The sequence below is a fragment of the Pelodiscus sinensis genome, chromosome 11 (genome assembly GCF_049634645.1).
Source record: "Pelodiscus sinensis isolate JC-2024 chromosome 11, ASM4963464v1, whole genome shotgun sequence".
Lineage (NCBI taxonomy): Eukaryota > Metazoa > Chordata > Testudines > Trionychidae > Pelodiscus > Pelodiscus sinensis.
In genome coordinates this window covers 42,369,802-42,386,549 of record NC_134721.1, presented here as the reverse complement: position 1 = coordinate 42,386,549, position 16,748 = coordinate 42,369,802, and the positions used below count along the sequence as shown (strand labels likewise).

Sequence of the window (16,748 nt, the reverse complement as noted above, 5' to 3'; positions counted from 1 at the left end):
CCGCCCCCGCCAGCCCAGAGCCGCCCGCTGCGGTTCCCCGGGGCTGTTCGTGGAAAGCGGTCCCTGGTGACCTAAGCAAGGGGGCAGCCATGTGGTGCGTGGGCTCCCCGAGCACGGGGGAGGCGGTTCCTACCCGCCCAAGGGGTCACTGTGAGCGGGAGAGACCCGGCAAGTGCTGCGCTGTCCCCCCACAGAGAAGGGACGTGGCTTCCCCAGGCAGGGGTCCTGCTTCCTGGCCCTGGAAAAACGTTCAGGAAAGGGCAACTAAACCGGTGAGGGGTTTGAAAGAGGCGCCCTCTGAGGAGAGGTTAATAAGCGTTGGGACTTTTCAGCTTGGAAATGAGCTGGCCTGCGAAGGGGGGATAGAATGGAGGCCTGTAAAATCCTGAGGGGTGTGGCGAAAAGTAAATAGGACACTTAATACCTTGTTCCCATAGTACAAGTACTAGGGATGTGAAATGAAATGAATAGGTTGAAAACAAACAAAAGAGAGTATTTCTTCACACAGCGCACCCTCAACCTGTGGGACTCCTTGCCAGAGGATGTTGTGAAGGCCACGGAAATAACAGGGTTCCAAAAAAACTAGATAGATTCATGAGGGATAGGTCCATGGATGGCTATGAGCCAGGATGGGTAGGAATAGTAAGTGTCCTTAGCCTCTGTTTGGCAGAAGCTGGGACTGGACAACAGCGGAGAGAACACTTGATGGCCACCTGTTCTGTTCACTCCCTGTGTGGCTCCAGGCATTAGCCACTGCTAGACGACAGGACACTGGGCTGGAGGAGCCTTTGGTCTGACCCTCTCTGGTCGTTCTTATGTTGTGGATCTCGAGCCCCAACCAGTGCTCTAAGCATATGACGAGACTTCCTCAGTCCCCATAATGCTTGAAATACAGGGAACATTAGTAAGGATGATGTCAACATGACACACTGGAGGCACTGTACAAACTTGGGCAACCACAGAAGGACCAAACCAGAATGAAAGAGGTACTAGGCACAGGTTAGACAAGGGTAGGGTCTATTATTGGTTTGAGTGCAGGGCTGAGTCAGCAATTCCTGATGCTAGTGCCAGCTCCAACACTGACTGTCTCTGTGGCCTAGGGCAGTGTTTCCCAAATGGTGTTCCACAGAGCCTCAGGGTTCTGCAAAGTGAAAATAAGGGTTCCACGAAAAAATTCCATTACAATAACATTTTATGATTAAAAAATAATTATTAATATTATGTGATTTTTGTTTTTAAACGTGCAATTAAACTAAATGTTGATCTCATGACCTTGTTTAGCATTTCTTTATTATTACCCTTACTTATTTGTGGTCTACTTTTTCAGCTCCATATATTAGACTGTTATTAGGGGTTCTGCAAAATTCTTTCGAGTTTAAAAGGGTTCCATGGCCAAATAAAATTGGGAAACACTGGTCTAGGGTAAACTATTTACGACGGGGCAAATTAAACTAAATGACTGTCTGACCCTCCAGAACTACTGGATTTCCTCCCCCGAAAGCACTGAGCAATTTCTTACATTTCCACACTCCTTGCTCTTCTCCAATCCCCTGCACAGAGCTTTCCACCCATGTCTACAGTCTTTCCTTCCCTAGCCCAGGGAACATATTGGCTTCTCACTGGCTTGTGGCTCCATGGGCTCCAAGCAGATCTCCAGGCCTGGATCTCTTACGGTACAATTAAGATACACAACTTCAACTACTGTGTAGCTGAAGTCAAAGCAGCTTAACTTTCGGCACTGTCCACACTGCAGGAAGAACACTCTCCCTTCGACTTCCCTTATTCCTCGTGGAAGCGGGACTTCCAGCATCGACTGGAGCATCCTGCTCAGTTCGAATTAGCAAATTTTCACTAGACCCGTTAATTCGAACTGTGGAAGATCAACATCAGCAACTTTGCTCTTCTCTAGTGTAGACATACCCTTAGTGACCAATCCTGCTGCTTTGAAGTCAATCACAGGACTCCCCTCTGGCTCTGAATCTGAGATATTTACACACACACGCGCGCGGAACATGGGGCAGTTAGAATCATAGGGTTGGAAGAGCCCTCAGGAGATCATCGAGTCCACCCCCCCACCCACAGTAGGACCATTGGGGTGGTGTATTTTAATTACCTATTAGACTAGTAGCAAGCCCCATCTGTGGCCCCCAGAGAATCGATAGTGGCCTATGGAAAACTGTCTGGTAATGTGGAACTGATTCCCTTCCTCCTTCGTCTTGTCTTCATCACCAGACTATTTATACCTACAGTTGACTAAGTGCTTATTAACTTGTAAGGGTTAGTGTTGGACATGCCCCACATGTGACTTCCTGGGAACACAGGCCTTAGAACTTCACTGGGTCCTTCCTGTTTTGAGCCCAATCCATCTCCATCTCCTAGGGTGGAGCCACTGGCCCCAATAAAGTCAATGGGAGTTTTGTCTCTGACTTCAAATCTGCTAAGATTTTACTTTGTTTAGCTGTTTTTCCAGGCCTCAAGGACAAACAACTAGAAACAAGTGGCTTTGTCTTCAGGCAGACAAAAGCAGTTTCTTGGAATCATAGAATTCTACAACCGGGAGGGCCCTCAAAAGGTCATCAAGTTCAGTCCCCTGCACTCAAGGCATGTCCAAGCACCATCTAGATCAGTGTTTCTTAAATTGTGTGCTGAGAGACAGTTGGAGGTCTTTTTTTTTCCCTGGCAGAGACAGAAGCTCATTTGGGACACGTGTGGTTATTAAAGGGGCTGTGACTTTTTTTTGTTTTTGTTGCTTAACAATTTTTCCCTGGCGTTCCGTATAAAAAAAAAGATTGTTTGGTGTTCCATGGTCTTAAAAAGTTTAAGAAATACTGATCTAGACCCTGACAGATGTTTGTCCAACTTCTCTTAAATATCTCCAATGATGGCGATTCCACAACCTCCCTCAGCAATTTATTCCAGTGTTTAATCACCCGGACAGTTTGGACGTTTTTACTAAAGTCCAACCTAAACCTCCCTTGCTGCAATTTAAGCCCATTGCTGCTTGGCCTTTTATCAGATGTTAAGGAGAATCATTTTCTCTCTCCTTTTAATACCCTTTTAGGTACTTGAAAGCTGTTATCATGTCCAAACTAAAAAAAACCAATTCAGTCTTCCCTTCTATGTCATGTTTTCTAGACCTTTAATCATTTTGTGCACTTCTCTGAACTTTCTGGGTGTCTGGCTGGTGAGTAACTTGCCCACATGCTCAGGGTTTAGCTGATTGCCATATTTGGGGTCGGGAAGGAATTTTCCTCCAGGGTAGATTGGCAGAGACCCTGGAGGTTTTTTGCCTTCCTCTGTAGCATGGGGTACAGATCACAGCTGGAGGATTCTCTGCATCTTGGGGCCTTCAAAGTATTTGAAGGCTTCAATATCTGAGACATAGGTGAGAGGATTATTCCAAGTGGGTGGGTGAGATTCTGTGGCCTGCACTGTGGGGGGGTCAGACTAGATGATCATAATGGTCCCTTCTGACCTTAAAGTCTATGAGTCAATTTGTTCACATCTTTCCTGAAATGTGGTGCCCAGGGCAGGACACGATTCTCCACCAGAGGCCTAATCAACCCAGAATAGAGCAGAAGAATCACTTCCCGTGTCTTGCCTACAACACTCCTCTGAATTCAACATCCTGTTAATTGCTGAGAATTTGTCTCAGCATCATGCAACTTAAACTACAACTGTCTTGTCTTCCCTAAGATTGTAACATGGGTTAAAACTACCCTTTTTCCCAGGTGAAGGCACAACCTAGATGATCACACCAGCTCTGCCGTGATAATTGGGCCTACAAATGTGCCCTATTGTGAGCTCATCTGTAAAAAGTGAGTGAAAGTTCATAAGAGAGCACAATAGCTTATAATAACAAATGTCTGTGGGAAAAGATGCTAAAAAGAGACCAAAGGCTTGACTTAATCCAAACCAAAAAGCCTACAGATATAATTCAAGGGCTATGTTAAAATCGCGCCTAGTAAACAAAAACAGTGTGAGACCAGAAATCAATAAACCAAAATTGCTGCATCAGAAATTAGGCTTAACTGGCAAATGAAGTATTGAGGGGATGAATTCCACCCCTGCCATCTCTTGGGACCCTGGCATCCAGCATGTTACCTTTGTGCCATTTTTGGCCTCTTAACCCTGACCTAATCCTGACCACAGAGACAGAGGAATTCAGATGACATCACCACCTCTGCTGGCTTTGGCTAAATCCCCGCTATCACCTGGGACATGAGACTGCCACACATCCCCACCTTATGTCCATTTCCTTCCCACCTTATCTTTTCTCTATCCTAGCTCTCTCCTTGTTCCTTCTACCTGATCCGAGCCTGGCCTAACCAGCATGTTTCGCAGCACCGCTGTGAGTCTGTGACCAGAAAGAGGCAGCTCACTGCAATGATTTCAACAGCCTAATGCTGGTACTGCTTGCCAGGGTTTGCAGTGGCTGATAAGACTGTGCTGGGCCTGCCCTTTTCACTAACGAGGTTGCGGCTGAACTTCAGCATCAAAGACAGAGCTGGGTTTGCAAACGCTTGCTATTCCTTTTTCTCCCCCCTTTTGTGTGTTTACTAGCTTCTCTGTTCCCCGAAAGTACAGCACCAAGAGGCCAATGGGCTACACTAGAGAATGGATTGGGATCAGGCCAGTCCAAGATTGGGGGAGATCAAAATCTGCCGTGGGTGCTGCTGTGCAACACATCCTAAAAATAATTATTCCGATGAGACCTAGAAGCAGAAGTGAAATCTGTGGGGGCCAGGGAGGGAAGGCTGAAACACAGAGGCATGCAGTTGATACGTGTACAGTTCCTAGAGGGGCAAATGACATATGAAAGCCCCTCAAAATATAAAGATTCAATGAAGGAGACACTGTTGGATAATTTTGCACCCAGGTGTGAGGTCAGAGCTAAAGACTGCCGTTGGATCTTACACACGTTTTGCTATTGGGAAAGAAAGCGTGTTCTTGTTCCACCCACATGACATTGTCTCTCACACCCACAAAACAACAACTCTGCTCTGACCAGGAAGTGAAAGTGGCAACTGGCGAAAGGGGAAGTTGTTTTCATTGTCCAAGTTGCATGAAGAGCTGAAAACAAAGGGTGAAAAGCACATTAGATTATACAAATTCTCTCTCTTAGGCGTATCCCAGGTGTTGGGAGTAGTATAGCAGAGAGGGATGGTTGTTTGATTATTGTAGTGGAGCAGTGCAGAGATACCCCAGCGAGTGCCGGTGAGCAAGGTGCTGTACGGGCACACAATACAAAGATAATCTCTGCCCCTTAGTTTTCCATAATACCGTGCACTTTTCTCCCTTTCCCCATAAAGATAGCTCTGGCTCCCTGCACATTCCTGACCTGTGTGTTTGGGGGTCACATGCCTCGTTTCTTCCTGCAGAAAGGGAGGATGACAAACCTGTCCACCAGTAATAAAACTCATAGCAAACTCTAGGTTACTCTGTGAGTGGTGGGATGGCGGGAGTGGTGGTTTGGCACTGGTGTAGCTATTTATTCCCCTGCATCACTATTAATTTGTATGCAATGTTGTTGTAGCCATGTTGGTGGAAGGATACTAGAGAGACAAGATAGGTGAAGCTGTGAGCCTTAATTAACTAGCATTTGTTATATGCAGTGTAGCTGCGTTGGTCCCAGGATATTAGAGAGATACAGTGGGGGGTGGTAATATCTTTTATTGAACCCACTTCTGTTGGTGAGTGAGACCAAAATGATTAGGGGGCTGGAGCGCATGACCTACAAGGAGAAGCTGAGGGTTTTGGGCTTATTTAGTCTGCAGAAGTGAAGAGTGAGGGGGGATTTGATAGCAGCCTTCAACTCCCAGAAGGGAGGTTTCAAAGGGGATGGAGAGAGGCTGTTCCATCTAGTGATGGATGGCAGAACAAGGATGCCTGCTTGGTTTTCCTTTGATTTTATATACCCTCTGATTCTTGTTTCCCACCACCTTCCATTTTTTTCCTCCCCCCCTTTTCCTTCTCCCCTATTTATTTTGGTCTGGACATCCTAAACTCAAAACTCCGGTCATCTGAAGAAGAGGGCTGCGCTCATGAAAGCTCATGATACCATCTACATGTTTTGTTAGTCTATAAAGTGCTACCAGACCATTTGTTGTTTTTTAAGTTTATCCTGTACAGACTAACTCGGCTCCCCCCTGAAGCTTCAGACCAAGGAGCAATGGTCTCAAGTTACAATGGGGGAGGTCCAGGTTGGCTATTAGGAAAACCTATTTCCCTAGGAGGTAGGGAAGCACTGGGATGGGTTACCTAGGGAGGTGGAGGAATCTCCATCCCTGGAGATTTTTAAGTCCCTGCTTGACAAAGCCCTGGCTGGGATGATTTAGGTGGAGATAGTGCTGCTTTGGGCAGGAGATTGGACTTGATGACCTCCTGAGGTCTCTTCCAGCCCTAGGGTTCTATGATTCTGAAAGCTTTTGAACTTACACAGAGCTCTTCTTCAAGTCAGAAAAATAGCTCTGCAAGCTCGAAAGCTTTTCTCTCTCACCAACAGAAGTGGGTCCAGTAAAAGGTATTACTGCCCCCCTCAGCTTGTCTAAATATATTAATTTGGCAAGTTACTTCCTTAAACTAAACTGGTCTAAGGGCAAAGGTGTAAGTGCATCGACATTGCAGTTTCAGTGGTGTAACTGAATCTATTTCAAATCCATTTGATTCCACTAGTGGAAGTTTTCTGATACAGACAAGGACTTTGTGAAGTTCCTCTTTTTTCCTTTGTCTCCTCCCAGACATTCTTCTATGGAAGTGACTGATGTGGCTTGTTCAAAAGTTTCAGAGAGGTAGCCGTGTTAGTCTATAAAGGTGCAAAAACACAGTAGGGCTTAACTTGAAATAGCTACACAAATTGAGTTACGTCAATTGCGTAGCTTATTTCAAAATAGCTTATTTTGAAATTGGAAGCATCACAGCACTTATTTCAAAATAGAGCACTCTTCTTCCAACTTCCCTTACTCCTCATATAATGAGGGTTACAGGAGTCGTAGGAAGAAGTCCTCCAGCTTGACAGTATTTTGACATTATTTCAAAATAACTGCCTGCTGTGTAGATGTGGACTAAGTTATTTCGAAATAACACTAATTTATTTTTAAATAATGTTGCTGTATAGAAGTATCCTAACTGGAAAAACTTAAAAAACAATTAATAGATTTGCAGCACCTTAGAGATTTAAAAAAAAAAGTGTAGACGGTATCATGAACTTTTGTGGGCACAACCCATTTCTTCTGGTGAATGGAGTTTAAGGTTTCTAATTTTTAAATAAATAGCACAGAGATAGGATGGAGGGAGGGGGGAGAGAAGGAAAAAGAAGGGGGGGAGGGGAACAAACAGTTAGAGTGTCCGTGTTAAATGAAGCTGATAAGAAACTTCGTACCCACTCTAAGTACCCTTTGTTTAGTTTTTGTCATTAGGATATGGAATGTAGTGGGCCATCCAGCCAATGGCTTTGTTGTAGCTATCAAACTTAGAAATGAAATTAAGTTCTGTAGCTTCCCTGTTGGGCTGGCTTTTGAAATTGGTTTGAAATAATACGGGTGACTTTGAGATCCATTAATGAGTGCTGGGACAAGTTAAAATGTTCCCCAACAGGTTTCTGTGTGTTAACTTTTCAGATTTCAGATTTTTGTCCATTCCTTCTTTCCCGTAGAGACTGTCCAGTTTGGCCAATATACATGGCTGGCATGGTCTGGCTTGTGACTTCCAGTCCTTAAGCAGCGAACCTGGAGTCCCTACCAGTAGGTGGTGCTAGCTGATTTGAGCATCTTTGTGCAGTTCACTCTCAGGGAAAAGCAAGGAATCTGCTCTGCCTGGCATGGGGTTTTCATGGAGGTGAAGAAGAAGGGAGTGGAGGAGACACAGCAAACTGCAGGTTTGGCATTTCTACATTTCAGGGAAAGAGAGACGCTCTGTGGCACCCCGCCCCCCCCCCCCCCCACACTTTGAACCATGCCTGAAGTTCTGGTCAGCACAAAGATGTATTCCAATTGGAAAAGGCACAGAGAAAGGCAACACAAATGCTGAAGGATGAGGAACAGCTTCCATACGAAGATACATTAATAAGACTGTGACTTTTTAGGTTGGAAAAGAGATGACTAAGGGAGGACGTGATAGAGGTTTATGAAATCATGACACAAAGTGAGTAAAGAAGCGTTATATATTCCTTCACATAACACAAGAACCAGGGACCACACAATGAAATTAATAAGCAGCAGGTTTAAAACAAACAGAAGGAAGGATTTCTTCATACCATGTACTGTCAACCTGTGGGACTCCTTGCCAGTGGATGTTGTGAAGCCCAAAATCATACGAAGGTCCAAAAAAGGAACCAGATAAGTTCATGGAAGATAGGTTCATCGGGGCTGTTAGCCAAAATGGCAGGGGTGTAACCCTCATGTTCCGGGTGTCCCTAACCTTTGATTGCCTGAAAGTGGGAATGGGTGACAGAGGATGGATCACTCAATTACCTGTTCTCTTCATTCCCTGTGAAGCACCTGGCATTGGTCACTGTCAGAAGACAGGAAACTGGTCTAGCTGGGTCATTCGTCTGTGGGTCAATCTCCAGTCTTCTCTGTCCAGTGTGGTCCCTTGTCCTATGTCTTCCTACAACTTGACACCATATTGCCCTGGCAGGATTACTCAACTGCCTTTCTCTGCTCCACACACAAACTCTTTTGCCCTCCTTTCGTGCCCCTGCTGCTCAGGAGTCTTAGGGTTTCTTCTTAGCCCTTTCATCTCCTTACCTATGTCAGTGACAGACCTCTCCTTGTTGGTGAGCCTGGGAAATGTGGCTACAGTACAGGTGAAAACTTCATGCACTATGCAGAAATTACAAAGGGAGCGTCCCACTGCACCCCCTCTCTGTCAATACGCACCAGGTCTTCTCAGCTCCATCCCCGTCTCCATCGCTGCTCCATTCTTCCAGTCCCTTAGGACGGTCACTTGACTCAAGCTTCTCCCCTTACACCTTCTTCTACTCTCCCTTCCCCCCGCCCCCGTCCCCTCCTGTGCGCCTTTTTACCTTCTGCTGCTGCTGCTATAACCCACTCTCTCCACTTAGGGATGAAATGTGTATGAAACATGCAGAGGCCTCTGCCAATTTGCCTCACAGCTTAATCAATTCCGATTCCAAAGCCAGCTGCCACAAGGTGTGTGTACAATGTCCAGCCTGTGTGGGGTGGGGCTGCCACAAGGTGTGTGTACAGTGCCTGGCACAGCACAGTGCGGGGACACAGTATGTACAGCTCCTGGCATGGCATGGGGTGGGGACACGGTGTGTGTACAGTGCTCGGCACGAGTAGGACGGGGACACGGTGTGTACAGCTCCTGGCATGGCATGGGGTGGGGACACGATGTGTGTACAGTGCTGGGCATGAGCAGGGCGGGGACACGGTGTGTACAGCTCCTGGCATGGCATGAGGTGGGAACATGCTGTATGTACAGTGCTGGGCAGGGTAGGGGCAGAGACACGGTGTGTATACAGTGCCGGATATGGTGTGGGGCGGGGACATGGTGTGTACAGTGCTGGACATGGGCAGGGACACGGTGTGCGCACAGCGCCGGGGCACGGGCGGGGACAGGTGTGTGTACAGTGCTGGGGCGGGGCGGGGACACGGTGTGTGCACAGCGCCGGGCACGGGCAGGGCGGGGACACGGTGTGCGCACAGCGCCGGGCATGGGCGGGGCGGGGACACGGTGTGCGCACAGCGCCAGGGCACGGGCGGGTTGAGGACACGGTGTGCGCACAGCGCCAGGGCACGGGCGGGGACAGGTGTGTGTACAGTGCTGGGGCGGGGACACGGTGTGTGCACAGCGCCGGGCACGGGCGGGTTGAGGACACGGTGTGTGCACAGCGCCGGGCATGGGCGGGGCGGGGATATGGTGTGTGCACAGTGCCGGGCACGGGCGGGGCGGGGATATGGTGTGTGCACAGCGCCGGGCATGGGCGGGGCGGGGATATGGTGTGTGCACAGCGCCGGGCATGGGCGGGGCGGGGATATGGTGTGTGCACAGCGCCGGGCATGGGCGGGGCGGGGATATGGTGTGTGCACAGTGCCGGGCACGGGCGGGGCGGGGATATGGTGTGTGCACAGCGCCGGGCATGGGCGGGGCGGGGATATGGTGTGTGCACAGTGCTGGGCACGGGCGGGGCGGGGATATGGTGTGGGCACAGCGCCGGGCACGGGCGGGGCGGGGATATGGTGTGGGCACAGCGCCGGGCACGGACAGGGCGGGGATATGGTGTGTGCACAGCGCCGGGCACGGGCGGGGCGGGGATATGGTGTGTGCACAGCGCCGGGCATGGGCGGGGCACGAGGGTCCAGCGGGCCGCGCGAGCCCTGGAGACCCGCCCCCACGCAGCTCTGCGACCCCGCCGTGTGCCGCCCCCCCCTGCGCCTCGCTAAGGGGGCGGGGCCCCGCTAGGCCTCGCCCCGCGGCGGCGGCGGAACCCGGAAGCGGGCGGCGCTGCTGCCAGAACCGTTTCCTGCCCGGACGCAGCGGCCGGGGCGGGAGCCGGAGCCGGAGCCATGGCTCACCAGACCGGCATCCACGGTAAGGCCCCGGCCCCGCCACCGTCCGCGCCCCCCGCAGCCGGGGCCGAGATGCGCGCCGGGCCCCCCCCCCCCCCCCCCGGGCCGACTCCCCTCTCGGGTCGGACCCCCCCGGGCCGGGCTCCCCCCCCCCCGGGCCGGACCCCAAGCTGCGGCCCTGCCCCCGGGCGCTCAGAGCCGCGCTGGGCGGCGCAGAGTCACCGGCCCCCCCCCCCCCGCCACCAAGCCCATAGATTTGCTGGGGCATCTGCCCCCCTGAACCTCCCCCTCCCGCCCGCCGCTTGCCTCCGCCTCCAGCCTCCCCGCCCTAGGGCATGGCCGAACCCCCCCCCCCCCCGTATCTATCAATGCTCCCTGCCGGTATCTGGTTCTATAGAAAGCGGGTGCAAATGCATCCTGTCGATAGCCTGGCGTCCTCTTGTTTGTGCGCGGGAAGCCGTTTATCAGTAACTTTGCCCATCTGAAATGTTCTTGCGTTTCCTTTGCTGCCCCATTAGCTCATAATAACACGTTGAGCTCTGCAGTGTGAATCATAATCTCAGGAACCATTTCCCTTTCTGCAAAGCAGGCGTCTGCTTGGCTTGTGTGTGTCGGGTTTTAATGTGGTCTCTCAAACGCCCACTGAAGCTTAAGGGGCTTCTGCATCTTTAGATTTACCTGGGTCTCGTGTCAACACCGGATGCTGTGGCAGTTTGAAGATGGCATGGTTTGGTTCAGTACTCGGTATAAATGCAGCAGTGTCATGCTAGTGTAGGGAGTGAGGTGGGGGGGTTGAAATGTTAGAAGCAATGATAACCAAGACAGAAATCTCCTGTGCCTTTTGTTCTCTTATTTGTAATGTTGTACAAAGCACTTCTAAGGAGTAGACAAAGTTAGATGTGATGATAGATTCAGTGCATCTTTCAAACCAGCATGAGACATTGTCCCAGCAAAGTCACTTAAAAACCTAATCAGGCCCAGAATAAAGTATTAGGGGTAGAGCCCTACATGGATACAAAACTTGCATCTGCATCCATATCCGTAAAAATGAGTTGTGGATATCTGCAAATTTGCAAGGTTCTAGACCCAAGATTTGTTTCCGCATCTGTATCCGCAAACATGAGCTGTGGATATCTGCATCCATATCTGCGGATTTGCAGGGCTCTAATTACGGGGCCCTCTGTACTGGGGAAATTGAGAGGGGCATCTTCCTTAGTGACACCACTGCACACAGACCCCGACTGTCCCTCGCTGCCCAACACCCTCTGCCCCATCTCTCGCACATCCCAGCTGCTCTGCCCTGTGTCTGAGTCACTTCTGCCCTCAGCACTAACCACACCCTCCTACTGTTCCTGGGTCCTTAGCTGCTCACCAGTGTCCTTCACGCTCAGTGCTCTGCTGCTGTCCCAAGCTAGGGGAGCTCCTCCCAACCCCTGCTTCCCATTTCTGCTTGTTCCCATTGCCTGCCCTGTGCGTGCATAGCCCCACACAGCTCAGGATTGGCCCTGTTGTCCCATCGTCAATGGTGTTGTGTCCCCCACTGGTTAATCCAGGCCTGCATTTTATTCTATCAGCTTTTCTTGGATGAAATGCTAGAATGATACCAACACTTTTCAATGTCTCAGAGTGCGGGGAAGAGTTGGGGGGAAGGGCGTAAAGAGGTATAGCTAGAATAAGAGGATGAAGTTGAGCAAAAGAACATCTAGGTTAAATACAAGGAAGTTTTCCTGTCAGCGTTATGAGAGCATGAAATATTTTCCCAAAGTGAAAATGTGAGTTCTGATTAGCCAGGGTTTTTATTGTTGGACACAGTCACTGCACTGGTTGTCTGTGCTACTAATAAAAATATTATTGCATGGGCAGGTCTCTGATGGCAGAGAGCTATGCACTAGTATGGTGGCTTTGTAATCTGCAGGGTGCCCTTAAATCAAATATTTGGCAGTACAAGTCTGGGCTAATCACATCCCTCCAAAGCAAATCCAGTCCTGAATGGGCATTAACAAGTGAGAATATGACCAAAAGAGAGAGTTGTGGCTGTGTCACTATGTGCCTAGTTGCCAAGGCTATGTGTCTTTTATGGCCAACCAAACATTCCCACTCCATGGGACCAGCTGGAGTTAACCTCCTAGATTTTAGGTGTGCTGCTGGTCCTTAGATGATAATCCCAAGAACAAAACTGGGGTTGATAGAATATCTGTTTGGAGCCTTTGTTCTGGAAGCTTGGCTCCAAAGTTTTTTACACTCCTGCTTACGTGCCTGTTCTGCATTCACTGTCTATGGATTTGCAGGTGCTGCTGGGATAGAACAGGACCGCCATCTTGCAGCAAAAAACCTGCACACATTTTATTTGTTTTAAGCAGTTAGAAGAATTTCAATGATCGGAATTTAATTCCCTAAATTAGAATTTGGTCATTGTGTTGGAGCGCTAGCCCTTCTCTAGCACAGAGTTCCCTGGGATCTTTAATGAGCATGAGTGGTCCGGATATTGGCTGTGTCTCTTCCCCTGCACTACCACAGTGCTTCCTGTCCCTGTCCTGCAGAGCCCTGGGCTGCATCTATTTGAAGTGAAGCATTGGGAGTATCACCCCTATGTCTGTCCCCTTTGTTGAACGCATCTCCAAGTCCTGACAATAGCTTGAGGGCAGGGGCAGCTGTTGATTGACAGTAAGAATTCCCTTTGCAATGCCTCCAGAGCTTCTTGGGAGGCAGCGGACTCTCGCTGAAGGCAGAAGGTCATAACAGGAAAAGAATAGCCAGACAGTTCAGGGAGAGGGGTGGCTAAATGAGAGTTTGGGAGCTGATAGTAATTGTGCTCCCATTTGAAGAGTTCTAAGGGTGTGGGGCCTGATGTTGTTTTCCTGCCTGGTAACAGGTCTTAATCAAGACTTAAAGTGTTTCATAAATTATGCAGCACAGTCAGCATGAGAGCACAGAAGCCAGTGATGCGCTTCTGAGCTCATCTCGTCCATCCCCTTCAGTGCTTTGTCTCATCTGGCTGTAATGAGTCAAGCCATGCTGCTCCCTCCCCTGCCCTGGAGAGGCTTTTGGGCCGTGAAATAGCGCAGTCATACAGAATGGTTCCTGGTTTTAAACTCCTTGGCATGGCCTTTTGGCAAAGGTGTTGAATTTATGGTCCCTCTGACTTAGTGGCTCCACCCCTCTCTTCCTGTACAAACTTTTATCACTCGAGGACAAAGCCAAGAATAGCTTCTCTCTCCCTTGGCACGCTCCCAAAAGAGCTGGACTGCGGAACGGGTACGGATGGTGTTGTACGTTGGTGACTCTTGGCTCTCCTGGTGTGAGGTGCAGCTCGTTACGTTGGCTCTCAGCATTCCGACATAACTATCAATAGGATCCCCCTCTTTGCCCTGGGCTGTCTCAGTGCTCTGCCAGTGACACCTTCCTCTGCAAGGGCTGCCTGTAGGGATAGGAGGGGAGGTTGGACACCGTGGCCAATCCACTCCTATACTTCACCTCTGTTGAGGCCGTCAACCCTGGGGTGACTGTAGATGCTGAATCTCCTTTAGTAGAAACTGAAGTGAAACCCATCAGCTCACTTCACAGAAGCCAGGAACCAGCCATCAGACATCACTGACTCTCAGCTATTATGGGCTAAAGTAAGTTGATGACCTGGGGGGAGGGAAGGGAAGGGGAAGCTCCCTATCCCATCAGCATAGCTTGTCCCCATCTCATGCTGGTGGTTTCACATGCACAGTGGTGTAACACAGCCCAGTAGGTCACAGAAACAAAGAAAAATGCAAGAGCAGATTAAGTTTAGCACCTCCTCCCCTTCTCTTCTCCCAACTCTCTGACCCACTGCATTCTCCAGGAGAGGGTTCATACCAAAGTCAGTCATTTTATTTCCCCCACCCCTCGAATCTTTCAGTTTGTGTTGGGGTAATCAGCCAGGGGCCTTCTTGAGAAGTGACTCTCAGCGCTCTCACTTGGCCATGAATCTGATGCTGTTTTCTGCTCTCTCCAGGGCAATGCACATCATCACTTCCTGTCTTCCTTCCACCCAAGTTGCACCCTTCCCCCCCCCTCACCTGCAAGTTAACAGGAAGAAGGTTTGAATCTCTTCTCCTCTTTTCCTGTGTGGTGCTGATCTGCAATTGTTTGAGAACAGTGGGTTGGGCCCCTTTGTACTCATCATGTCTGATTATACAAAATCAGCACCACCGAGTGGTTCAGCAACCCCCAGATTACCCTACCAGGAACCTCATTAGTACATGTGAGATGGTTTCTGGCCATGCGATGAACCATGTTAAGTCAGAGTCATGCTTGAAACTAAACTCCCTTAACAAGTCTCAGATGTTGCTGTGGGGCAGGCTTTGTAGTGTGGCTTCAAACTGAATTATGCGGGTGCAAATTGTGCTGCTGTTCTTCGCCGCCTCCTCCGCTGGGGTAGAGTGAGAGAGGCTTAGTGCTCTTTGTCCAATGTAGGCTAAAGCACCTGGCGCCATTTGATTGAGCCTTCATCTGTCCCGTGGGCAGCATTAAGTGATGGTTGGATCCACGCACCTTCTCTGAGTGACTCATGTTGTGCTTCACGTTAAAGCGTCCGGGGGGAGAAATTTCCTTTTTAAATATACATCTGCTTATCAAAAGCCTGAGACACACTGCTCAGGCTGTGGCGGTGCTTTAAGGAAATCTGCTGATTGGGTTTTATAGCTTTTTGCCTTAATTGCTGCCCAGAGACTTCCCACCATGGTGCTATTATTGTCTGACTTTCTCTCCTATACAAAATGGATGAGGCCAGATGAGAAATAGCAGTGGCTTGAACCTGATTCCCAGTGTGGCCTTCTCTGGTGAATGTTTAGGGCTGGTAATTGCCAGGGTCCTCCCTGCCTTGGAACAATTCTGCTTTGGCCTTTGTGGTAGGAGCAGCTCTTTGGAGAACTGCTGTAGGGCAGGTGTCAGCCGGCTTGGGACAGGCTCCAAACAGCCAGCTGGCACCAGATGAGACCGATTCAAGATACACTTTTCTGGGCTGCATGGGTGACTGGTGGGGCCATAGAAACCTGACCTGACTTAGGTCCATTCATGGGTTTTCTCCACTACGTGCTGCAGTATGGAAAGATGAACTAAGGGGGATCTTTGCTAAGAGCCAGGTTGGCTTAATGGAAGATTATTTTCCCAGGTCTTAGCTCAGTGCTTGTGTTGGGCTCTCCTTTGTGTAGACTCCAGCATGCAAGGATTCATGTACCACCTTTACCGGCCCAGTTGCCCAGTCCAAGATGTATGGGCGTGACTTGTCAATCTGGCAGAACACAGCAGTTGGGGCAAGGCTCGGAGAGAGAGCCAAATACCAGCAGAGCAGGAAGTGATGTGGGAGTAATTTCTTCTAGGTAGGTGAAAATTTTCAAGGCCTCCGTTCCCTGATTCAGCTTTTCCAGGATCTACAAATCGGCACTTGTACAAGGTGCCAGCTCAGCAGGCTTGTGTGAGGCAGTTCTAAATTTGTGTCTGCAAGGAAGGAGAGCAGAGTGAGGTGTCTGCATGAAAGGAAGGCTGCAGAAATAATGGGATGAGCTGTGCCCAAATATGTTCCCTTAAATCCCTTGTTGAGGGGAGTCGCCTGTAGGCATAGAGCTAACTGCTTCCCCATATCCCCTAGTGCATGAGATAAGCACAGCGGGAGAGAGAGATTGGTTGGTGTATTTATCTCTAGCTGGCATGCAGTCACTAGGGGCCGGTACATAGCTGGCATGAGTTAGAACAGCCCCAGGCTGCCCTGACTTATGTGAGCTGACACAGAAAATCACAGTGCTGTTGCCCTAACGGCCTCCCTCCCCCTTCTGCTGTGGAAGCTGAACACAGCAAAGCAAATTGGTCCATCAAGGTGTTCCTGGGAACTGCAAGTTGCTCTATATTGATGTTTTGCTTTGTAGCTGAGGGTCGCTTCCCCCTCTGGCCCACTGGCGTTTCACAGCGACTTTTCTCTAATGTAGTGGTTCCCAACTGCTGCTTTGTGGACCGGTCTTGGTCCACGAACTGCTGGCTGCGGGAGCTGAAGCTGGCTGCTGTGCAGCGGCTCTGAGGGTCGGGGCTGGGATACATATTTTGGCGGACTGGCAACATTATTGCTTATTTGCATATTCAGTATGGAAATATGAATATGTAAATATGCAAATACAATGCTGCCAGTCCACCAAAAGTTTGTGAATGGGTTTGCTGGTCCGCAATATCAAAAAGTTGGGAACCACTGCTCCA

The 16,748-nt window shown here is 49.5% G+C and overlaps 1 protein-coding gene across 3 annotated transcripts in view; it reads left to right on the top strand.

Moving 5' to 3' along the window:
* The first annotated feature begins 10,395 nt into the window (after nucleotides 1-10,395).
* TWF2 (twinfilin actin binding protein 2) overlaps nucleotides 10,396-16,748 on the top strand; it is a 58,814-nt gene continuing 52,461 nt past the window's right edge. For all 3 annotated transcript variants that reach the window (XM_075939442.1, XM_075939441.1, XM_075939440.1), the window contains exon 1: nucleotides 10,396-10,557. Coding sequence is in view for 2 of the 3 variants with exons in the window: in XM_075939441.1 (XP_075795556.1) it covers nucleotides 10,533-10,557 (25 nt within the window). In the remaining variant the exon portion in view is untranslated. The remainder of the gene's footprint in view (nucleotides 10,558-16,748) is intronic.